At 36.8% G+C, this 26,036-nt stretch overlaps 2 protein-coding genes across 2 annotated transcripts in view; one reads left to right on the top strand and one right to left on the bottom strand.

The window, feature by feature from the left end:
• Nucleotides 1-26,036, top strand: part of LOC106869728 (apoptosis regulator BAX) — a 134,167-nt gene that overhangs the window by 9,375 nt on the left and 98,756 nt on the right. The gene's annotated exons all lie outside the window — the stretch shown is intronic.
• Nucleotides 164-25,835, bottom strand: LOC106869726 (uncharacterized). Its single transcript, XM_014915577.3, has 6 exons — nucleotides 24,680-25,835; nucleotides 9,536-11,391; nucleotides 2,675-2,846; nucleotides 2,028-2,157; nucleotides 1,466-1,678; nucleotides 164-359 (listed from the first exon to the last, which is right to left on the bottom strand). Exons 2-6 carry the CDS (start codon nucleotides 11,328-11,330, stop codon nucleotides 213-215), a joined length of 2,457 nt encoding a protein of 818 aa, XP_014771063.2. The 5' UTR covers nucleotides 11,331-11,391; nucleotides 24,680-25,835; the 3' UTR covers nucleotides 164-212.

Genomic DNA, 26,036 nt, shown 5'->3' with positions numbered 1-26,036 from the left:
ACAATTGTTAAGCTGAAATACCTTCAGCAGATATAAAGCTGCAACCCAAGATTTGGTACTTTAGGAGGGACAAAAACATTTGGGGTAAAAAATTAAAAATAAACGTGAAGAAAATAATGAAAAAAATTTGATATATTTCAATGAAGGAAAAATAATAATTAAATTCTGATATGGTAAATTTTACTTTTTTTAAAAAATTTTTTTGTTTATTTCTATAGTTTGATTCCGTAAAGTCTCTGTGTATTCTCCAGGCAAGCTTTCAGAACTTCTTTCACACTGATGTTCTTTAGGTCTGCGACAGTTTCTGCGACAGAGAAAGCCATTCCCGGATGTGAGGTAACCATTGAATTCTGTGAAACCTACAAAAAAAAGATGAACAAATTGTTAAGAATGAGAAAGTAAAGTTTGTGGATCTATCTTCTTTGGCTGCTCCGCAATGTCAGAGAGGCTGTGTTTTGAAAATGACCACACTAAGATTTGTCTGAGTTTTCATTCATCTTATCTACCCTCCTCACTGGATTTACAGAGAAACATCCAATCAATTAACATTGTAAAAATGGTGCAGAACATTATGAATCACCACATAGAATGAATATTTGTTAACTGACACTATTAGCTAAGGTCTAATAGGAGAGAAAGATGAAAGGTAACTATAGGCGCAGGAGTGGTAAGTAGCTTGCTTACCAACCACATGGTTCTGGGTTCATTCCCTCTGCGTGGCACCTTGGGCAAGTGTCTTCTACTATAGTCTCGGGCCGACCAGAGCCTTGTGAGTGGATTTGGTAGATGGAAAACTGAAAGAAGCCTGTCGTATATATGTATATATATATATATATATACTTGTGTGTGTATATGTTTGTATGTTTGTGTTTGTACCCCTAACATCACTTGACAACCAATGCTGGTGTGCTTACGTCCCCGTAACTTAGCAGTTCGGCAAAAGAGACCGATAAAATAAGTACTAGGCTTTCAAAGAATAAGGCCTGGGGTCGATTTGCTCGACTAAAGGCGGTGCTCCAGCATGGCCACAGTCAAATGACTGAAAAGAGTAAAAGAGTATATGAGAAAAAACGACCCAAACAAATTTTGAAGTAGCTCCAAATTAACCCTTTACCATTTAAACCGGCCATATCCAGCTCAGGATATTTTACTTGTTTTAAGTTCAAACTGGCCAGATCTGGCTTCTTACACCTACCTGACAATGTCATTCAAATTATAAACAATCACGTCTTCAAAATCTCAGAGCAACAAGATAATGCATGATTAATTCAAAACAATGTGAAAAATGGATATTTTTTAATGAAATTTCAACAAATACCTTTCAGATAAAAATTTCAAAAGAATAGGTTTTTTTTAATGAAATTTTCTACAAATACCGTTCACAATTATATCAGAATTTAAAGCAAAAAGAAAAAAAAAGGAAAAGAAGATGCAGACACATCATGAGACAAATCTTTTTACTTACCATTGAAGGAATAAAGTAGGGAGCATCAGTTTCCAAAAGAAGACGGTCTAAAGATATCCTGTGAGCTGTGTCATGGAGTGCTGTGGAACTTTTGTAAGTCACTTTGGGAGTTAGTCCAATGCAAAGGTTTGGAAAGGCATTCAGCCATTTCTGTGCACAATTATAGGAATTTGTGTAGCAATGAAGGTGGATGGGCCAGTTCTGAGGACATTCCTTGAATAAAATAGAAAGGAAATTATTCTTAAAATATTAAATGTATTTTGTAATAAGCACATTATATATAATAACCTACAACTATAGCTGTCGCTTGCAAACAAGTAAGACTTGACAGCATGCATTATCATCATCATCATGTCATTAAGAAAAACCATACATATGTAGATGCTGGAACATGTGATCATTAGACCAAATAGATTCTGTCAAACAATTCAATCCCTGCCAGCATGGAATATGGATGTTAAATAATGATAACGACAAGATTTCTATGCAGGTGTAGTTAAGATAACTCCTTAATACAACAGTTGAAAGATGAATCACTTTGAAGAGCTTAGCTAAAACTTACTTCCAGAAAAATCTGAAGGCAATCTTCTTCAGCATCTCTACAGTGTATGATAATTGGTTTATTCATGTCAACTGCTAGTCTGATTTGATCCCGTAAAGCCCGTTTTTGATCATCTATTTGTTGATAAAACCTGAAACAATAACAAAAAAAAATTGATATAAGAAGGGGATATTTATACAAAGGAAGCTACTTATAATCACAGATAATACTATCAAGTAGCTATCATTATCAAACTAGGAAACCCTAAATTCATAATTAATTCAAGCTTAAATTATGTTCTGGTACCAACTTAATAATAACAAAATTATTATCAAAATAATCCTTGATAAATTCTTAACTTAGACAGAAACACTTGAGATATGGGTACAAAAATTTATTTTTTTAAAAATTCAGCTGCATCAACAATATGAGCCAATGGGAAGAACCCTATATATATTGCATTCTCTCAAATCACAACCTACCATCTTAAAAAAGGAAGACATAGAATCAGCTAGTTCTAAATACATTATGCCTGAAAAAGAAAACTAACAAAAAAAAAAAAAAAATGACAGAATGGTCGTGACTGGAAAATCTCTGATTCAAAGGTCCTACATAATCAAGACTGATTTGGGAAACTTAACAACAACAACACAAACATTGATACTTACACTCCAGAGTAGTCTAATCCTATCTCTCCAACAGCTACAATGGATGGCACCTGCAACAGGCAATCCTTCAGTTGCTGCATTCGTTCAGCAGTGAAATACTTCACCCTCTTTGGGTGACATCCCATTGCTATCCACACGTTGTCTTCCATGATGAAGCTACATAGCAGACTTCCTGCAAGAGATCAAATTTGAAATCATTTCATATTTAGAAAACATCTCTTTCTCTCTCTCTCACTTTTTTAATGTGGGTGCAGGCATGGATATGTGGTTAAAGACTACTTCCCAACCACATGGTTTTGAGTTCAGTCCCACTGTAGGGTACACTTTGGGCAAGTGCCTTTTATTACAGCCCGAGACTGACCAAAATCTTCTGATTGGATTTAATAGGTGGAAACTGAAAGAAGCCCATCATGTGCATTCATGTGTTTATGTGCATATGTCTGTGTCCCCTTGACTTAAAACTGCATGACTGTTGGAAAGGTACCTGACCATAGAAAATTTGCCTCAATAAACTCTACCCAAACCAGACAAGTATGGAAAATGACCACTCTTTTAATGGATATATATAATAAAGGGCTGCAGCTATACTAGAGCACTAACTTTAGGGGATTTAAGTCAAATCTGTCAATCCCAATATTATTCATGTCAAGGACTTTATCAATCAGTTTCTTGAATTGCAATGGGGACATGACAAATGCAACATCGGTTTTTAGAGTGATGTAAACACAAACACACACACATACATATATTCATCATCATCACCATCGTTTAACGTCTGCTTTCCATGCTAGCATGGGTTAGACAATTTGACTGAGGACTGGTGAACCAGACGGCTACACCAGGCTCCTATCTGATTTGGCAGAGTTTCTACAGCTGGATGCCCTTCCTAACGCCAACCACTCCGAGAGTGTAGCGGGTGCTTTTATGTGCCACCAGCACGAAGGTCAGTCAGGTGGTACTGGCAACGTACCAGATTGTTTGTTCATTTAGCCAGGCTAGCATGGGTTAGACAAATATAGTATTGAGGCTCTGATTTACATCTGGATGCTCTTTCTGTCGCTAACACTTAACTGTGTAAGGGATCTTCTTATTCAGCATATTTTCAAAGACAGGAGAAATGACAATACCACCTTCTTGTTGCACAGCAATTTTTGGAGAGGTGCAAATGTAAAAATGTATACTGACACACACATGCACACACACACAAATACACGTATGTACAACAGGGTTCTTTCAATTGCTATTTAGTTATCTATCAAATCCACCTCAGGCAGGTGTCTTCTACTGCAGCCTCAGGCTTTGGTCTCTCAGCTGGCTCAACCATGTAGAGACTTGCAGATGAACAGATGCCAGATCAATATGATTCAGCTTCAAACCAGCATGCTCTTCAAGTCTTCAAAAAAGATTTGGGTGTAATTTCTAGCAAATCAAGATATTATCTCCCATTTCTCTCTCTCTCTCTATTTCTGTTTTTTTTTTTTTTTTTGGCATAGAGGAAGCACCCATGCCCATAGCTTTCACAACCACTTCAAGATTACTAAGAATGACATGGTTAACCCTCTCAGACCTGGACCTCCCATGTAACTACCCCCCACCTGGGCTCCTAGGCAAAAAAATAGTTGCATATTGCAGCTCAAGAGTAACAATTGCAAGCAAACTAATGGACAGAATCACAAAATAAAAAATAAAAATTCAGGAAAACAACAATAATAGGCCTTTCTCTCAACTACCATATTTGTTCATCCAAATCGCTACTTTCCTCATCTGTTTCACCAGTTTGATTGTCTGCATAAGAGTAACTCTTCATCCAAAGAATAACTATCATCAATAATTTCTTCAACTATAAAGAGTCTAAGCCTCGCTTGTTTACCAGGACAAAGTGCTAGGTTTGTTATGTGCTTTTTTTCATTGCAAAAAAAACCAAAAAAACAGTTCATTTTTTTCAATTAAAAACGAAAGTAAACAACAGCGATAGGAGACAAAATTAACGATGACACATAAACACACTTGACTATGAAGCTGTAACATGAGCAGTTGTCTATTTTTAGTATTTTATCTTTTCCTACAGGTGTTGTTCATTACCACTTTAATGGGAATTTGGAAGAGATTACATTATGTATCCCATAGTCTGGCTGACCGTTGGGGCACCACTTATGACACTGCGATCAGATCCCTCCCGTCTATCTCCCGCTTCTGCTTTTGCATTGCATCTCATCTTTAGGCTTGTCCCCTCACAGATGTTTCCCCACCTCTTTCTCTGTCTGTGTTTTCCACTTTTATTCCCTGGAGGATTGTTTTGGCCATCCCTGATAAGTGGGTGACTTGCCCAAACCATCTAAGCTTGCATTTCTTCACTGTGTTAAGAAGTTCCTCATAGGGCCCTATTGCCTGCCTCATTCTTCTTCTTCTCACTTCCTCATTTGTGACACAATCTCTGTATGATATTCCCGAAAGTCCCCTGAAACATTTCATCTCTGTAACTTGGATTCTTCTTTCGATTTCTGCTGTCAGTGTTCATGTTTCACAGGTGTACAGGAATACAGAGATCACTAGTGATCTCATTAGCCTCAGAGATTACATTTAGGCTGTTTCCACTAAATCAGGAACATAGCACAGGAAAATACAATTCTCAGAGAGGAAAATTTTAGCGGGATGACATTATGGCATGGAAGGACTGGTTGTAGTAAGTGAAGGGCTTAGGGTGGTGATCACAACATGGGTGACAAATGGAGGAAAGACAAAAAAATAGTGAGTTGGAAGGCTCTGAGTGAAATTAGCAGGTAACTAGCCAGCTCCACGGATTAGATGCCATTGTTGTAGTAGTAGAGAAAACAAACAAGACAGATGGCTGCATCATTTTTTGGATGTAGTCCAAGATGTTTGTTTGTGTAGAATCAGCACTCTCCTACATGTAGAGGCAGTTACCATGTAACTACCTGAAAGTATTTTTATAAACAAACTGAGGGAGCCACTACATGATTAGTTGACTTGCTAGAAAGAGAAGCTAAATCTTCCTCAAATCACATCTCACCATGCTAAAAAAAAACACAAAAGGGACACATTAGATAAGGTACTCTTAGATACCTGTAAACAGATGGGACAGTCATGATTAACCCATTCCCTCCCATAATTCTACTAACTGGAATTTCTTTTTTATGAAACTTTGATTTCTAGCATAAAACAGCCTTAGAAACACGCTGGAATGATCAAAATAACATTTCAAAATAACATTTTAAATAGAAATAAGCGAGATATTGGGTGAAAAATTAGCAAACCTCATTTGAATATCAGAGAAATATACCTAGTAGATATAGCAAAAAGGTTAGATATGTGTAAATATTGACAGATAATTATGAAATTTGCAATTTTGAAGTGATCTCGTATGAGATCACTGGTAGGTAAAGGGTTAAAACACGTTGGATCATAGATCTGCATGGTTAGAGTAATTAATAACTGTTTAACCACCCCCACCACCACCAGGATGATTCTGTCAAAGCAAACCTATTTATTATAATTTATCAATATTATTATTATTATTATTATTCAAGGCAGCAAACTAGCAGAATTGTTGTCATACCAGGCAAACTGCTTAGTGGCATTTTGCCCATCTTCACATTCTGAGGTCAAATGCTGATGTGATCAACCTTGCTTTTCATCCTTTCAAATTCAATCAATCAAATACTAGTTGAACACTGGGATCAATGTAATCAATTTACCTCCTCTCACAAAACTACTGGTTTCATGCCAAAATTTGAAACCCATTATTATTATTATTATTATTATTATTACTATTATTATGGCAGTAAGCTGGCAAAATTATTAGCTCAGCAGGCAAATTGTTGCCAAGCATTTTGCCTGTCATAACATTCTGAGTTCAAATTCCACCAAGGTCAGCTTTGCCTTTCATCCTTCAAGGGTCAATAAAATAAATACCAGTAGAGCACTGGAGTTGATGTAATCTACTAGTCCCTTATACCCAGGATTTCAGGCCTTGTGCCCACAATAGAAAGGATTATTATTATTATCATTGTCAGGAAGCCGACAGAATCATTAGTGCAGTGGGTAAAATGCTTAGCGGCATTTGGTTCGTCCTTACATTCTGCCAAGGTCAACTTTGCCTTTCATCCTTTCAGGGTGGATAAATTAAGTACCAGCTGAGTACTGGGGTCAATGTAATTGACTAGTCCCCTCCCCACAAATTTCAGGCTTTGTGCCTGTAATAGAAAGGATTATTATTATTATTATTATTATTAGCATTATCATTATTGCCATAGTTCAAATCTCACCAAGGTTAACAACAATGCCAATCATCCTTTCAAGGTTGATAAAATAAAGTACCTGTAAAATACCGAGGTCAATGTAAGCAATTAACTCCCGTCTCCTAAAAATTGCTGGCCTTGCGCCAAAATTCAAAACTAATTATTATGTCATTATCACATCAATTATTGTTGCAGCTTAAGAAATATCTTTTTTTTTTTTTTTTTTTTTTTGCAAAAATACAGTAACAAGAGACAACTGAACCACTATTGAGCTAGATTACTTAGAAAGGTTAGGCTGAAATAGATCCCACTCATTCCCTAATTCACGCCTCAGTGATTAGCAATAGCAATGGAATGCATTTAGCCGTAAAAACAATTGCTTCAACAATATGCAATATTGCATATTTGCATGTGAATCAATGCAACAATGATTCTCTTTTAATAGTTGCATGTTATTCCAGCTTGCTAACCAATGAACCGTAAAAAAACCCAAAAAAAACCAAGGAATCAGGATGAAGAAGATAAATAAATGAAGATAAGGAAGGTTTATTTGTTTCAGTGAAGAAGCCTGAAGCAAGCAAAGTTACTAATGTGGCATGCCTGAATGAATATACAATTTAATGACTCCAGCTAGGGTTTGAACTTATGACCTTTGGGCAGTTAGTACATCAGCACTTTCTGTTGCCTCTAACCACGTGCTCAACATACGTCTGTAATCAATCATCAACACAGTCATCATCTCATAGCACACAAACACTAAATCCATGAGTAATGAATGACCTTGAGAAAAAATTTTTTTTATGGGGATAAAATGGTTGATATGGAGACACTCAAAATCAGTGAGCTTGCAAAATCGTTACTGTGCCAAGCAAAATGCTTAACAGCATTTCTTCCAGCGGCGAGCTGGCAGAAACGTTAGCACGCTGGGCGAAATGCTTAACAGTATTTCGTCTGCCGCTACGTTCTGAGTTCAAATTCCGCCGAGGTCGACTTTGCCTTTCATCCTTTCGGGGTCGATTAAATAAGTACCAGTTACGCACTGGAGTCGATGTAATCGACTTAATCCCTTTGTCTGTCCTTGTTTGTCCCCTCTATGTTTATCCCCCTTGTGGGCAGTAAAGAAATAAGCATTTCTTCCAGCTTTTTATGTTCTAAATTCAAATTTTGCTGACGATGGCCTTGCCTTTCATCCTTTCAGAGTTGATAAAATAAGTACCAGTTATGCACTGGAGTCAATGTAACTGACTTACCCCCTAAACATTATCGACACTCATCCTGTATCTCTTATGTTAACTCTCTCTCTCTTCTCTCTTTTACTCCCGCTCTTTCTGTACAATGTAAAGTGTAAATTGGGGAAATCAATCAACCAGCAAACCAACCAACATTTATATCAGCTTTTATTATTACAGAGACACCCATTGTGCATATCTTACATTAACTCTGTTTATCTTTTACTCTCTTTCTTTAGAATGTAGAGAGGGACAGGAGTAATCAATCAACTAACCAAACAACATTTAACATATACATACAGAAATACATGCACAAAAGCACATATTACATACACAAATTATACAGGGTGTCCACAAAGTCTGGGTACAAGGGGATTAACACATACTTCAAGAAATTATTATTTCTTGTATTGAATTGTTTACTCTCTTTTACTCTTTTACTTGTTTCAGTCTTTTGACTGTGGCCATGCTGGAGCACCGCCTTTAGTCGAGCAAATCGACCCCAGGACTTATTCTTTAGAAGCCTAGTACTTATTCTATCGGTCTCTATTGCTGAACCGCTAAGTTACAGGGACATAAACACACCAGCATCGGTTGTCAAGCGATGTTGGGGGGACAAACACATACACACACACATACATATATATACATATATACGACGGGTTTCTTTCAGTTTCTGTCTACCAAATCCACTCACAAAGCTTTGGTTGGCCCAAGGCTATAGCAGAAGACACTTGCCCAAGATGCCACGCAGCGGGACTGAACCCGGGACCATGTGGTTGGTAAGCAAGCTACTTACCACACAGCCACTACTACGCCTTTTTATTTACTCCATGTACCCAAACTTTGTGGACACCCTGTACATACACAGACAAGTGATTCAGCTGAAAAAAATATTGAAAAAACAAAGTTTTCATGGAAATTATCCCACAAATATTTTCAGTTTTGATAAACTTTCTCCAAAAGATCACCATAGATACTCATTCTGCACTCCCACCTCAACTTTCTCTGTATTTCTCTTCTACAATCTTTCCCCTTCTCTTTATACAATGTAAAGCATCACCAGAGAAACCAACCAACATTTATATTAGTTATTATTATAAGAAAAGTGATGACAAAGGAATAAACGATTTTACGAACTTCGTTAATTTACAGTTGTTTCCACTCACTCAAAGTTGAGTGCCTGAGTAACACCTTACAGTTTCATCAGAGCCTCAAACCCAAAGTGCAATTTATTAGAGAAAAACAAATACATTTAAGCATATATATTGGTTGTTATTATGTAGAAAAATTAATACATGGTAAAACAACAAGCACGGGATAAGAAAGTAAAAATACAAAAAAGTAAGCTAAATGGTTTCATTAAGACTAACCTTTAGAATCAAATCTCCAAGGATCACAAAAGACAGTTAAGCAACCAGCAAATTCTTTTGGAAATGTTGTCCAATTTGCTTCTTTAAATTCTTTGAAATTTGAGAAATGTTTTTCTGATTTACTTTTCAGATCATCAAAGATTCTATCTAGGTGACAATGAGTATCAAAGAATTTGTAGCCAGCTGCTGAACATCGTGATAGAAAGCTTTCTTCCCAAGATTTGGTTATTCTTTCCGTATGGTCACCGTTTGTTAGTGATGTCCGCTTATTCCCATATGAAGAAGTGTTAATTCTCCCATTGTTTGTGATGCTATTTATTTTATGCTGTAGGTCTTTCGGAGAAACTTGGTTTCCATTGACAACAAAATTGGATGTCACTTTATTTCTAGAGTTGAAACTGTTACCATTAGAACCGGAATCATTGGAAACTGTCCGCCATCGTGTGTTAATCCGATGTTTAGAGCGATGCCTGTTATTTACTCCATTCTCAGAATATTGGTTTCCATTGGGTGAATAGTTATTTGTTTTGTATGAAACATGATTTTCAGGTGATCCACTGTTATATAACCAGTTCTCTTTCTCGACTGAATTCCTCAGAACATGTGGTGACATGCTACAATTACTATCATCATCATCATCATCATAATCACTGTTATTACCCTTAAGATGAAGTCGATCAAATTCTCTCATTTCTTCAGCCCAGCTCAGAGGTTTGTTTTCCACAGCAGTCTTTTCAGTAGTGTTGTCTCCATCTGGAATTTCAGAACTGTCCCATGATATGTCTGGACTCTTCAACGAGCCTCTGTCCATTGAGACTCTTGGAGATTTTTCTTCCTGTTGCTGCACTTCTTCCTCTTGATCACAGGAGTCAAACTGTCCAGCTGACATGTCTGGACTATTCAAGGAGCTTCTGTCCAATGAAACTCTTGGAGATTTTTTTTCAGCCATTGTAGACTTTTTAGCTAAGCGAGCTCTCCCTTTACCCAAAATTCTGGGATTCTCACGTTTGTTTCGTAAAACACCATTAGATGAAGAGTTTGGATGAGAATTATTGTGTATTGTATGCTGATTGTGGATGACAGTACCACAAGTATCTGCAGATGTCAAAGAATCAGATTCTTTACTGTGGCCATTCCTTTCTTCTGATTCCATCTTCAAGTAATTTTCCATAAGGGAAAGCAGCCTTCCTCTTCCTGCTCCCATAAATTTATTTGCTTCTTGTGAGTTTGAGGAGTATGGCTGCCTAGCACGACCAAACTGTCTGGAACAAACAAAATCATGACCGACTTCCTTTGTCACACCGAATTCACCCTCATCTGGAAAAGATTTATTATTATTATTCAAAGTATTTGATAAAGTCTTGTGGATACCGTTATTTATCTGGTCCTTGCTGGTATAAGTAACGATAAGTTGTTGTCTGTTAGGGGAAGTTTTATTATTAAACTTGTTTGATGGAGACCTGCTAGCTCTTGGAACATTACGCTGTTGTCTGTATGGAGAGGATTCATTATTTAACTTGTTGGACAGAATTTTGTGGAGACCATTTACCTGATCTCTTGTGGCAATTGAAACAGTACGTTGTTGTCTGCTTGAAGGAGACTCCAGGTGTTTACGTTGATGTGTAATATCAGTGTTCACAGTATTTCTGTGTGTGACATCGACACTGCTGTTGCTGTTGTATTCAAGCTCATCATTAATTAAAGAAGGTTTCTGCTGCGATTCATTTTCTGCAATCATGCGACGTGCAGGGAACACGTACAATGCTCGATCTGGCTTTTTATGCTTCTTGAACATTTTTGCAGAATCCACCACTGTGAAAGAACTCTATTGACTCTTCCAAAGTAAAACAGCCACCCTGAAAAACAAGTAAAGGTGACATTAGACATACATAATATATAATACACACAGTCAATACAGACATAAAAGCAGTAAATTCACAGAGTTATTAGACACACTGCCGTGCAGTATTTGCTCTGCCTGGACATAGTAATGCAAACAATAATGAACAAACAACACCATTTGGATGTGTGTTTTGCTTTATAAAGAACAAGCAACAAGTCAAGAAGGAGCCCAGACTTGCTTTTGTGATGATACAAGCAAACAACATTACCTGTTTGAACAATGAAGTTTTTGTTTACAAACAGTGAATGCACATGAAGACAGAGGGTAACATAAATTCACTCACACAAAAGCATATATCATCATTTTAATGTTCACTTTTCTATGCTAACATGGGTCAGAAGGGATTTGTTGAAGCAGATTTTCTATGACTAGATGCCCTTCTTGCCATTGATTCTTGTTTTCAAGTAACACTGGAAACAAAGGACATCATATGACAGTGACACTCATTTATACATGAAGTCAAAGGAGACACCAATACACACACACGTCACCTTTCTGGCACTTGTGCCCGTGACATGTGTAAGGATTTTCGAGCGAGATCGTTGCAAGTGCCCCTGGACTGGCTCTTGTGCGGGTGGCACATAAAAGACACCATTTCGAGCGTGGCCGTTGCCAGTACCGCCTGACTGGTCTTCATGCGGGTGACATGTAAAAGCACCCACTACACTCTCTGAGTGGTTGGTGTTAAGAAGGGCATCCAGCTGTAGAAACTCTGCCAGATCAGATTGGAGCCTGGTGCAGCCATCTGGTTTCACCAGTCCTCAGTCAGATCGTCCAACCCATGCTAGCATGGAAAGCGGACGTTAAATGATGATGATGATGATGATGATGATGACACAAGGTTTCTTTCAGCTTTTATCTACCACCAAATCTATTCACAAGGTTTTGGTTGGCCCAAAAGTGCCTTACAGTGAAACTGAATCTGGAACTATGTGGTTGAGAAACAAACTTCTTAACACACAGCCTGTCATGTGTATGTGTACATGTGTGTGTGTATATACACACAAACATACATGATGGGCTTCTTCAGTTGTCCACTATCAATTTCACTCACAACAAACTAGTCGACCCATGGCTACAGCATAGGATATTAAATCATACTACTAGCCAAGTGGTTCCAAAACAAACTTCTTAACCTCACACAGAATCATTAAAGTGTCAAATAAAATTGCCTTCCAACCCTCTCAGGCTAATAAAATTAACTACTAATCAAATGCTAAAGGTTAATGTAATTGACATGATCCCTACCTATAAATTGCTGACCTTGTGCCAAAATTTGAAACTATTATTATTATTATTGTTGTTGTTAAGACTGCAAGCTGGCAGAAACATTAGCATGCTGGGCAAAATGCTTAGCCGTATTCCGTCTGTCTTTACGTTCTGAGTTCAAATTCCACCGAGGTCAACTTTTCCTTTCATCCTTTCAAGGTTTATAAATTAAGTACCAGTAGCATACTGGGATCAATCTAACTGACTGGCCCCCTCCCCAAAAATTACAGGCCTTGTGCTTAGAGTAGAAAAGATTATTGTTGTTGTTGTTGTTACAATTAAAGAAGCTGGCAGAATCGTTAGCACAATAGAGAAAATGCTTAGTGGTATTTCATCTGTCTTAATGTTCCGAGTTCAAATTCCACCAAGCTCCACTTTGCTTTTCATATTTTTAGGGTCGATAAAATAAGTACCAGTTGAGTACGGGGTCAATGTAACCAACTAGCCCATTCCCCTAAAAAAAAAAAAAACTCAGGTCTTGTGCCTATAGTAGATAGGATTATTACTGATATCAAAGTTGCAAGCTGACAGAATCATTAGGAGTTCAAATTCAGTCAAGGGCAACTGCCTTTCATCCTTTTAGGGGTCAATAAAATGAAGTACTAGTTGAGCACTGGGTGATGTAATCAACTAACCCCAACACCCTGAAATTGCTGGCCTTGTGCCAAAATTAAAAAGCGGTTTTCAGAAGTGGCAAAAATGACAGAGCAGCATCTGGCAGTATTCATTTCCATGCCTCTGTCTGAGGTTCAAACCCTGCCACTGTCATTTGTTTTTCGAGAATTGATAAAGGAGGTTATTCTCTTACTGGCTTTAGTCAAATGTGGCCATGCTAGAGCCTTACCTTTTAGGGTGGAGTTTTATTGACTTGTTATTCATTCAACTCCAAAAGGATGAACCAACAAAGGAGCTGCTACACCAGAAAATTGGTAAATATATGCTCCAGAATGGTCTTAGCCACACTAGCTAGCACAAACTTAAGTGTTGGAAGACAGTTTGAGAGTGTAATACAGTTGAATAGAGAGACTACCATAGAGATTAACCCTTTTGTTACCAACCTGGCCAAAACCGGCTCTGGCTCCATAGAACAAATGTCTTGATTTCATAAGTTTTCCATTAAAATATACCACTAAGCCTTAGTTGCAATTTATGTTCCTAACACTAGCTTAATGATAACCAAGTTATTTTACTAAATTCTTTGTTATATTTAAAACTAGCAGAAATACCCGGCTTTGCCCGGGTTAAAGAGAATAATGAAATCTAAAAACGCCGTCTAGACTACGCAACCCTCAACTGTTAGTAGCTACGATACCATATTTCTACATTAATAACTCTCCAATCCATGCCAGCATGGAACATAGACATTAAGTGGAATGCCAGTCTCTCATCTAGGCGGGCCTTGAAATCAATGTTACCAACTGGGGACTATGTGTGTCGTAGTGATAATAAAAAGACCCAAAGGATGTCTGCAACGAAATAATTTTACTCAACACTTTGCAAGTGAATCAGTGGAGGCAAAGATGCGTCTCATTTACTTGACAATTTATGCACCACATTGCAGAAATCACAATGAAAGTATATCTGAAAGGGTAGTCTTACACTGTTGTACCGTTGAATTACAAATAATGCTCATCTGTTATGTTCGGGTTAAAATTTCATCAACATCAAAAATATATGAATTTTCATGGGAGTTATGGCCGTTATACATAGAATATAATTTCCAAATTTCATAAAGATCCGTTCAGTACTTTTGACGTAGTTTTGGATAAGAAAACAAATGACTAATGTGTGTGTTTGTGTGCATGTGTTTGTGTGTGATGGGTGTATATATGTATAGATATCTGTATGCATGTATATATATATGTATATATGTGTACATATACATCTCTTTCTCTCTCTCTGAAAGTATCTGTCATTACAGTATCGAAATGTGATTGTTTCAGTTAGTGGAATAACGTGTACATATACATCTATATGTATACATATACATCTCTCTCTCTCTCTCTCTCTCTGAAAGTATCTGTCACTACAGTATCGAAATGTGATTGTTTCAGTTAGTAGAATAGTTTCATTTTTAAAGTGAAAGTATTTGACATGAGTGTTTTTGTTTCACTTTTGACACGTAATACTTAAATAGTGGAGGAGATATGTTGCTGTGGGCTCGAACTCTGCAAGAAGTTAAAAATTTTTTTTGACTAAAACAACTGGAACCCTAAGTAAGGCATGTGTAAAATTTGAATGAAATTGGTTGCGTAGTTCTCGAGTTTTAGGGATTCACACAGACAGACAGACAGACAGACACACATTCTCATTTTTATATATATAGATAATTGAAAGAAACACAGAGCATCTCAAAATAAATACAGTAACGAAAGGGTTAAAGATTGTAAAAGAAAAAGGGAGAGAAAAATGGAGGTAGAGAGAGCAAGAAAACTAAAAAAAAAATGGGGAAAGATTGAGAATATAAGAGAAAGAATGATAAATTGACAAGAAAGAGAAAGAAAAGAGTGACAAAGTGTGTAATAAGGAAGACTAGATAGATAGACAAACTGGCAAGAGAGGAAGAAAGGAGTATGTTATGTGGAGCAGTAGGTAGCAAATCAACCTTTCAAAGTGGGTAGGAAGAACCATTTTAGAAGGTTGATGGTGTCTGTCGTTGAAAGAAAAGACAGAGCAAGGTGGTTGTTGTGATTGTTACCACCGATGCTGTTGCATCATCTCATTAATGTCAAGATGATATAGAAAGATTGTTGTGGTGGTGGTGATGAGGAGGAACTAGTAACATAGCTTCTATGTACAAAGCTCTCAATTATTAATCCTTCCATTTCTTTGACTCTTCCACTGTTTTTGCTCACCAGGACATTGACATCCATCCAATCACATTTACTCTCGCTCTCTTTCATAACCTGTGTGTATATATATTTCAATTTTTTCCTGTTTTACTTTCTTATCCTTCTAATCTAACCTATTCTCACCATTCTCTCTCTCATGTATGCACACACACACACACACACACACACACACCTATACACTGTTTTACTATATCCAGCTACTCTGTTGCTTCACTTACTTTTTTTTTTCTTTCGCTCTCACACAGTTAAGGCAAGTTTCTCAAATGTCATAGACACAAAAACAAAGGCTCAGTTGAAAACCTGCAAGGCCACAGAATCTCAGAAACAGCCATCCATTACCATTCATTTTCAACAAAAGCCACACAGTTCACAATGGCAGGTTTCAAATGTACTCTGTCTCCTACAGCTCTATTCAAAGGTGTCTAAAATCTAATTCCTTCTTTTCTTTTATTCTATTACTTGTTTCAGTCATTTGACTGTGGCCATGCTGGAGCACCGCCTTTAGTCGAATCAAATCGACCCCAGGACTTATTCTTTGTAAGCCTAGTACTTATTCTATTGGTCTCTTTTTGCCGAACCGCTAAGTTACGGGGACCTAAACACACCAGTATCGGTTGTCAAGCGATGTTGGGGGGACAAACACAGATACACAACATATACACACATACATATATACGAGGGGCTTCTTTCAGTTTCCGTTTACCAAATCCACTCACAAGGCTTTGGTTGGCCCAAGGCTATAGTAGAAGACACTTGCCCAAGGTGCCACGCAGTGGGACTGAACCTGGAACCATGTGGTTGGTAAGCAAGCTACTTACCACATAGGCACGCCTCTTCTTTTTTTTGTTACTGGTTTCATTGGTTAGACTGACCATGTTGGGGCACTGCCTTGAAGAATTTTTAGTTGAATGCATCAACCCCAGTACTGACAAAGCCTAGTACTTATTTTATCAGTCACTTTTGCCAAACTGCTAAGTTACAGAAGACGTAAATACACCAGCACCAGTTGTCAGGTGGTGGTGGGTGACAAACACAAAGACCTACATGCATAGATATATATAAAGGGAAAGACCCCCTTCAGTCATGAATGACCATGGGATTGCACCTAGAAAGTTCCCCTCCAGGGCACAAGTCCAGGCAAGGTTGTTATGGAAGACCAGCAGTCACCCATGCATACCAGCCTCCCTTCTCCATACTACTGATATTATCCAAGGGGAAAGGCAAAGGCTGATATAGCTTGGCACCAGTAATGTCGCAACTCATTTCTACAGCTGAGGAAACTGGAGCAATGTGAAATAAAGTGTCTTGCTCAAGAACACACAGCCCAGTCCAGGAGTCTAACTCACTACCTCAGTGCTCTAATCACTGAGCCATGCACCTTCACTGTTGCTAAGGCAATGATACTGACTACCATAGGTAGATTCTATTCAGTGATAAAGCTACCTTTTATGTTGGTGAAAGGACTGTCAACATGTCTGTCAAGTAAATGGCTATGAAAATGCTCAATACCACATCTTTTCCATTTCAAATTTTTTTTTTTTTGACATTGTGATAACAAAGGAGTTTCTGAAAAATGTTTTGCTACCAGACATGAAAAGGGAAACTATAATCTTAAACACTGTTCTACAGCCAGACAGTGCACCACAGCACTATGGTCTCAATGTAAGTCTTGATTATCATTATCATTGTTTAACATCAGCTCTACATGCTGGCATGGGTTGGATGGTTTGATATGGAGCTGGTTAGCAAGGAGGTTTCCAGACTCCAACTGTCTGTTGTGGCATGGTTTCTACAGCTGGATGTCATTGTTTGTTTCCAGTCTTTTGTGCCAAAGGAAATCTGCATCAACAAATTTCATCTGAGCCATGCAAGCTTCAGAAAACAGACATCAAAATGGTAATGATGATGATGTGCATTTGTGTGTTGTATTATTTTTCAAACACACACACACATGCGCTTACATATAGTGAACACATTTTATTGCATCTGACATGCATATTTATATACTGAAAGAGTAAGCATGTATGTGTACATAAAAACCATTATGAAAAGCAAAAAACACCACGCACGCACTTGTGGTATTTAATCGTTAATAGATTACTTTCATATCGTTAACCACTAGGTTTTGAAGTAGGCAGGAGTATTGTCATACAGAGTAAAAGCAGGCAGATTAAATGCTCCTTGCCTTGGGGTCCACAAAAAACACAGAACAGCTGTAAATACACCGCAAAACTTCCAGCAACACACTGCGATAACAAAATTATCAGCTGAGACAATTCGTCTCTGTACCATTTTATGTGCATCAATGATAGGAGTGTATTAATGCCTAAGTGCATGTGAAGCAAGATGTCTTTGCTTGCTCTCCTCGGATAATACCTGCGTGCATGCCTTTTATACATAAGTTCGCAGTGTGTTTGTGTTTATACACAAGAAGCACAAGTAAGATATTAGTTTGGATGTATGTGAGGTTGTGTATAGGCATTAGACAATGCGTAAATAAACTGTATACGTGTTGATACAGAAATAGTGTCCGTCCTTTTTGTTTGCATACTGAAGTACATTTGCTTAAATACTTTTGTGTGTGTTTATACACAGAGGTGTACGATTGTGTACATCTGTTACTGGATCTTGTGAGCGTTTGACCTCAGAATGTGAAGATGGGCAAAATGCCACTAAACAGTTTGCCTGGTATGACAACAATTCTGCTAGTTTGCTGCCTTGAATAATAATAAAAAAAAATATTGATAAATTATAATAAATAGGTTTGCTTTGACAGAATCATCCTGGTTAATGGTGGTTAAACAGTTATTAAATACTCTAACCAAGCGGATCTATGAGCCAAGGTGTTTTAACCCATTACCTACCAGTGATCTCATATAAGATCACTTAAAAATTACAAATTTCATAATTATCTGTCAATATTTACACATATCTAACCTTTTTTGCTATATCTACTAGGTATATTTCTCTCATATTCAAATGAGGTTTGCTAATTTTTCACCCAATATCTCGCTTATTTCTATTTAAAATGTTATTTTGATCATTCCAGTGTGTTTCTAAGACTGTTTTATGCTAGAAATCAAAGTTTCATAAAAAAAATTCCAGTTAATAGAATTATGGGAGGTAATGGGTTAATATTTTGCCTGGCATGTTAACGATTCGGCCAGCCTGCCGCCTTGACAACAACTTAACTGGTCAAGGCTAGAAAAAGTCTGATCGTAACAGAATTTGCTGGATCAAAGTGGTGCTGATGCTAAACAATCCTGACAAGCTGGAAAACTATTTGACATCAAATAGAAGCATTGGTTTAAAACTAACAAAAGACATATTTCTTCGGTGACTTGCATTTTACTTTGTCACACACGTATTTTTTTCACCCATTTATCCCCCCTCCCTCACCCCTATTACCTCACAGACAAACCAAACCATATTTCTGCATTCTTTGCAAATGAACTCATACATTTAAACTGCTGATGCATTAAGTAACCTTTTTTTTTTTTTTTTCTTTTTAATATTTGTCAGCAATCAGCACACTCACACACACATTACAGGCATTAGACTGCGGTCATGCTGGGGGCGCTACCTCAAAGGGTTTAGTTGCACAAATCAGCATCAATAATAATTCTATCGGTCCCTGTTGCCGCACCGCTAAGTTAGAGGGATGTAAACAGACCAATACCGGCCGCCAAGTGGTGGTGGAGACAGACACAAATACACATGCAAGCACACACATAAATACAATGGGCCTCTTTCAGTTTCCGTCTATTAAATCCACTCTACTATAATAGAAGACATACCTGTAGTGCCACATAGTGGGATCATGTGGTTGGAAGTAGGCTTCTTAACCACACAGCCACGCATATATATGTTGCACTATAATATACATCTATACATGTGTGTGTATGGATTTCAATTGTATGAAAACAAAAATTTTATGTGCATTCTTTATACATCAAAAGAGAAAATTGCAACAACTCGTATTCACCAATACAACTCCTTTCACCAATCTTCGGAGTTAGATGAATCACAGATTACATATGAAAGAAGAAAAAAAAAAAAACAAGAATTTGTCCACAAATTATTCAATTAAGTCATCTTACACATATTTCATTAATAGCAATAATAACGGTTTCAAATTTTGGCATGTTATATAAAGGAAACCTTGCATGATGATTTGATAATGTAATCTGCTTATTGTAAGTTTTTCCTTATATAACGGATATTATTATTAGTGAAACACGTGTCAGCTGAAAGAAGTAGGTTAACAACTCATCTGTTCATTGATAGAAATTTACGTTGGTTTTAGACACATATACAAGATGGACAACAGTAGACCACCCCGCTCTACCGACAACACCTTTACTCCCAATTATACAAAGGAAAAGGAAACCATGCAAGTCCTAGCCTGTGATTCAAAGATACCGCAAAAAGAAATTTATCATAAATGACAAACTCATGCGAAAAACCGACTAGTATGGAGAAAGCTTATCAAGGCATGCCAAAGCCATGAACAGTCATAGTCGCGATGACTATTGTTCAAATGTATAGAAAACAAAAGACAGAGACAGGTGAGGGAACACCAAAGAGGTGTAGTAGTTTGAGACTCAGGAAAAAATGAAAGTCTTTGACGTTTCGAGCCTACGCTCTTCGAGAGGAAAAATAAAACATGTCAGGATTATTGGTTGCGTGCGTGCGTACATTGAGGAAAGTTTCTGGATAATAACAAAGTTTGATATAAACTACCATACATATTACAATATATATATATATATATATATATATATATACACACACTGCCACAATCACACACGCAAGTACATATATGTATACACACACATATTTTCACAAAACTTATTTCTACAATACTGCCGGTATTGAGTCAACAAAGAGGCCTTTATGGGGTTGATTCACCTGCTAGAAATAGTATGCAATTCTCCGACAAATCACACCTTAGCATCTTAAATAAAGACACATATATCTCTAAAACAATGAGCTGATGGTCACAGCAGCAAAACCTTTGATCATTCATAGATTTGGTGAATGAGCGTTGAGCTTGGAGCCAAACAAGAACTAATAAATAAGTACTGAAAAATCTAACCGTGGCCCGACTTTCCCTTCCATCTTTTCAGAATTGATAAAATTCACATAATCAGAATCAATGGTTTTGAGTTCTGTTACAGAATATTCCAGCAAGAAAAATGAAAGTAATACGTATTTAAAATGTAAACAATAGTCTGTATATACAATAGTGAGCTTTCACTTCCTCATTGTTTTTAATTCAATTGAAGACTTTTTGTACGTTTTTACAATATAACAACAACCAGAACCACTATGCAAAAATTAACAACACAATACCAGTTGAGGCAATGAGAGGAGAATCTGTAAGCCAACTGAGCCCGCTGGAAATAATAGCTAAACTTCTCTCAAATCACATCCCATTATTTTTTATTTGTTTCAGTCATTGGACTGCAGCCATGCGAGGGCATCGCTTTTGAAGGGGTTTAGTCGAACAAATCGACCCTAGCACTCATTCTTAAAGTCTGATTCTACCTTTCTTTTTGCCGAACCGATGAGTAATGAGGACGTGAACAAACCAACACCGATTGTGAAGCGCTGTTGGGGGACAAACGCATATAATACGACGGGCCTCTAGTTTCAGTCTACCAAATTCACTTGATTAAAAATATGCATTTTAAAGGGAACTACGAAGAAAAACAAAGTTGAGAGTGGGAAGAATGGTGTGAAATTCCAAGCAAGACAATTTTTTCATGTTATCACCATAACCGCGCGCGCGTGTGTCCATTCCCACTGCTTGACAACCGATATTGGTTTGTTTACATTCCCGTAACTTGATTCGACAAAAGACACCGCTAGGATAAGTATCAGACATTTTAAAAAGCACTGGGGTCGATTTATTCCACTAAAACCCTTAAAGGCAGTGCCCCAGCATGGCTGCAGTCCAATAACTGAAACAAGTAAAAGATAAAAGGTATTGGAAGATATTTCGTTTGCATTTGAAGTGTATAAATGTGTAGTTTTTCAAAAGTTTCATCCCTTAAAAGAAAAGAACCAAAGTTAAGTTATTGGTTAGCATGAATCAACGACCCAGATGTGTTGGTTTGTTGTGCCTGTTAGAAATCGATATAAACCACTAGGCACATGCGACGTCTCACTGATTATAATACTATATATTTGTTGGAACAAGTAGAAAGATAAATTTTATTCAACGCATAGATACTGAACAGTATAGATATAAAGGATAAAATCCTTTTTTCTGCTTTTAAAAACAAAAAAAAAGGATTTTATCCTTTATATCTATACTGTTCAGTATCTATACGTTGAATAAAATTTATCTTTCTACTTGTTCTACTAAACATTTCAGCGCTTCGAAAAACAGTGAGCACTTTCACTTCTGACAGCTAATAGCATGATAGTGCCACTTTTTTGTTTACATACGGCGTATATATTAGTTTTTTTGTTTTTTTTTTCAAAACAGAGGGTTTCACTCAGTCTCAGCTTAGAGTCACTCGCCATGTGCGACAAAAAAGATAAGAAAAAGACTGATCGAAATTGAACTTGGACAGAGTGAAGCAAATCATCAACTTTATTCTTCTGTTTGTAACACCCAACTGCATGTAAGCCTATACACACACACACACGCATATATATGTCTATACACACGTCTGTATGTCAAGAACAAGAACATTCACAAACTAAAAAAAGTACTGAGGAAATTAGAGAAGTGGAGTTAAACAGCGAATGCTGCTTAATGTAATCACTTTAAGATAACGATAACAATTTGATACGGTTGTCCGTGGTTGTAATAAGCGGATTCCACAGCATGAATATACTTTAACGAGTTTATTGGTTTATAAGTCTGTTTTGAAGATATAAAGAATAATCCTAAACAGATTTATAAGTCTGTAAACCAGTAGTTAAGTGATAACAAGCTTGCTTCCCAACCGCATGATTTCGGGTTCAGTCCCACAGCATGGTACCCTTGCTTGTGGATTTGATGGAAGGAAACTGAACAAAACGCTTCAAGAAGGTGCCCCAGTATGGCCGCTGTACAATTACTGAAACAAAAGAAATATACGCACATGTGTGTGAGAGAGTGAGCGTGTGTGTGCGCAGTCGTTCACGATATTCTATTTTCTTCGCAATATTTCTCACAGGAAAAACACTAACAACATTTTACCAGACGTCACTCACTAATTTTTCATTTTTATTTCTTTCTCTCACTCTCTCTGCCTTGATATTATATTTTCCCAAAATCCCAACAAAGGCATGAGAATATTGTTGGGTGACAAAAAAAAAAGTCCCAGACTGAAAAACACACACTCAAATAGTGATGAACATTTTTCATCTCAGTGTGTATATAATACTAATTTTTCTTTCTCTCACTCTCTCTTCTTTAATATATTTTCGTAAAAATCCCAACAGACATGAGAATACTGTTAGGTGACAGAAAAAAAGTCCCAGACAGACACACACACACGGACAGAAAAAGTGATGAACATTTTCCATCTCAGTGTGTATGTGGTACATATAACAAAAACATGAAGAAAACCCCGCCACTAACAACATCCCTAGAGACAACATTTGTTTACGTCGAGCAAGCGTTGAACTATGCTACTTAATGTCACAAAGGCAGCCTTCCCAAGCTTGTTTGCAGCAGCGTGTGTGTGTGTATATATATATACATAATATAGTATAGATACATATACGAAACACAGTGACACACACACACACAGAACTAATTAATTATTGCAAAAGCAGTTAACTATGTGAGGGAAATAGATTGAAAAGTTCAATAACACTAATGAAAACGAAAATGATTATAGACTAATTGACAGTACTGCAAATTGTTTTGTCTCATTCCATCTTTATTACACACACACGTATGTATGCATTAACTAAAAGTAGCTTGCAAACACAAATTTACATGTGCTTCGCTAAATCTGCTAATAATAGTAGTTAAGAAGTTTAAAAGCTATTATATATTGATGTTTGGGCCTATAATATCGGCTGAAAACTATCGAAGTTTATCTTTTATTAACACGACGTGTTTAACTATTCATACATACATGTATATACATATATATATCGAAGTTTGGCGAAGGTAAAGAATACGCACACCAACCGTTTTCAGCGCAACTCTAACCCTGTACTCCTAAACATTGAGTGTGCGTATTCTTTACCTTCGCCCGAAGTTATCAAAAGCAGAAATCAATACAGTTTCGACAAACATCAATAACATTTGTGGAGATGTCGCCTTGCGTTATAGCTTGATCCAAGTATTACCGACTTCCCCGTAGTTTAAGGACCACAGACACACACACACACGTGTGTGTGTTCTGTTCAGGTAATTTAAGAATTAAATAAAACGTAAAAGGAAAAAAAATGACGTTTGCGGTTGAACAATTTGGGACTGAACTTCATATAAAACGTTTAGAAAAACAGTTCATCAGTGAAGGAGATGTTTTTGTAAGGGAAGGAACAGAACCGCGCAAATTAAAACAAAATATAATATTAAAGCAGAAAAATAACAACTCCGCCAATAATTCTTAAAAATAAAACAGCCTTTTTCTCTTCGTGATGAGAAATCAATGTCTTTTTTTTTCTTTCTAAGTGTATATCAAACTTTTTAGCCTATACATGTGTGTGTATACACATACATATTACAGAAGGTGACAACTTCAAAGAAACTATTTCTGGTTACTTAGAAAAGAAGTCTAAAAGTGAATAAACATTTAATCCATAATCGACAAAATATACTTTGTTCCTTCGGGAACTAAAGAACATATATATATATTATATATACTCAAACACATATAACAGAAGGTGACAACTTCAAAGAAGCTATTTCTGGTTACTTAGAAAAGAACTCAAAGGCAAGTCTGAAAGTGAATAAACATTTAATCCATAGTCAACAAAATATATTTTGTTCCTTCGGGAACTGAACTTTTATTTCCCGAAAAGTAATAAGCAAAACAAAATATATAGTTTGTAGATTAAACGTTTATTTTATATATACACACACACATTATATATATATATATATATATATACATACACAGAATTCATCAAATTGTTTAGTGGAGTGTGTTTTCTACTTACAATTATCAGGTAATTTTCAATGTTGACTTTTTCCTTTTAGTCAGACGTGGTGGTGGTGGTTATTGAATTTCAAAAATCTGATTTCAACAATAAAAGTAATCCATGTGAACGAATTTATATTACAGAAAAATAAGATAAAATTTCTCTCTCCACAATAACAACAATATCATAAAAAGAAATCAGATTTGTTTTAGTTTAGTTCGTGATATAAAACAACACGGAAATAAGAGCTTTTCTTTCGTTTTCTTGACAACAAACTTTCTACGTTATTTTCACAAATCTAGTAAGTTCAAGTGTTGATATACAAATATATATATGTACACAAGATAGGTCAAGTCCCACCACCTTCCTTCCCGCACATTCAGTAATAATAATAAGAGTGGTGGTGGTGGTGGTGGAGATAATAAGTAATTGTAGTAGCGACAGTATATTAATAAAAAAGCTTGCTAAATCCAGTGGTAATCCTCCGGATAAATTAATAGCAGTACCTGCTGTCCTAGCACGAGAGATAAATAAATAAAAGGAATGCACGCGCAGCATATAAATACTATATAACTAACACACACGTGTATGTGTGTGTATCTATGTGTCCTGTCGCTTTCTCCTCCTCCTATCGTCTCAATATGATTTCTAGCCATTTCATTGGTTAATTTCGTGAGTCATTTATTTATTTATTTATTTATTCATTTTTCAATATATCCGCCTTCCCACCACCTTTACGCACAAACACACACACACTCACACTTTATGATATCACCATAATAACAAGCTCAGATATCACTAATTATCACTTACTACCTCAACTAACGGAAGCAATGCCATAACAACCACGGTTATTAACAATTTCGCTGATGTTTTGAAAACAATATAATGACAAATTATAACAATGTCTCGTTTTTATACAGGAAATGAAAGTTATGGTGGTGCGGGGTCCATAACAAAAGACCGAAATTTGCCGGTAGGGTTTCAAGGGTGTCTTTATGATGGCTGTTTTAAAAAAAATTTTAATAGACAATAATATAAAGAAACGTTTTTAAATTATTAATTAAAAAAAGTTTGGAAATTATTGATTGATAGAGTACTATATTGTTATAGTACAGCGCATGTCATAACAGATATCACCACTAGTCACAAATGTCATCATCACCACCACCACCACAGCACAGATATCACCACTACCACCACCACAATGGCACAGATATCACCTCTACCACCACCTCAATAACACAGATATCACCACTACTACCACCACAGCGATAGATATCACCACTACCACCACCACAACAACACAGATACCACCACCACTACCACCACAACAACAACACAGATATCACCAATACCACCACCACCACAACAC

The sequence above is a fragment of the Octopus bimaculoides genome, chromosome 11 (assembly GCF_046866305.1).
Source record: "Octopus bimaculoides isolate indiv1 chromosome 11, ASM4686630v1, whole genome shotgun sequence".
In the NCBI taxonomy this organism is placed as follows: Eukaryota; Metazoa; Mollusca; class Cephalopoda; order Octopoda; family Octopodidae; genus Octopus; species Octopus bimaculoides.
Note: the sequence above shows the minus strand (reverse complement) of the source record. Positions and strands in the feature narration are given on the sequence as shown.

Excerpts from the sequence above, each read along its gene's own strand:
- LOC106869726 (XM_014915577.3), bottom strand. The coding sequence starts at position 11,330 with ATGTTCAAGAAGCATAAAAAGCCAGATCGAGCATTGTACGTGTTCCCT. Across the intron at positions 2,158-2,674 it reads GGATTAGACTACTCTGGAGT|GTTTTATCAACAAATAGATG; the intron begins GTAAGTATCAAT and ends TTATTGTTTCAG. Across the intron at positions 1,679-2,027 it reads GCCTTCAGATTTTTCTGGAA|GAATGTCCTCAGAACTGGCC; the intron begins GTAAGTTTTAGC and ends ATTTTATTCAAG.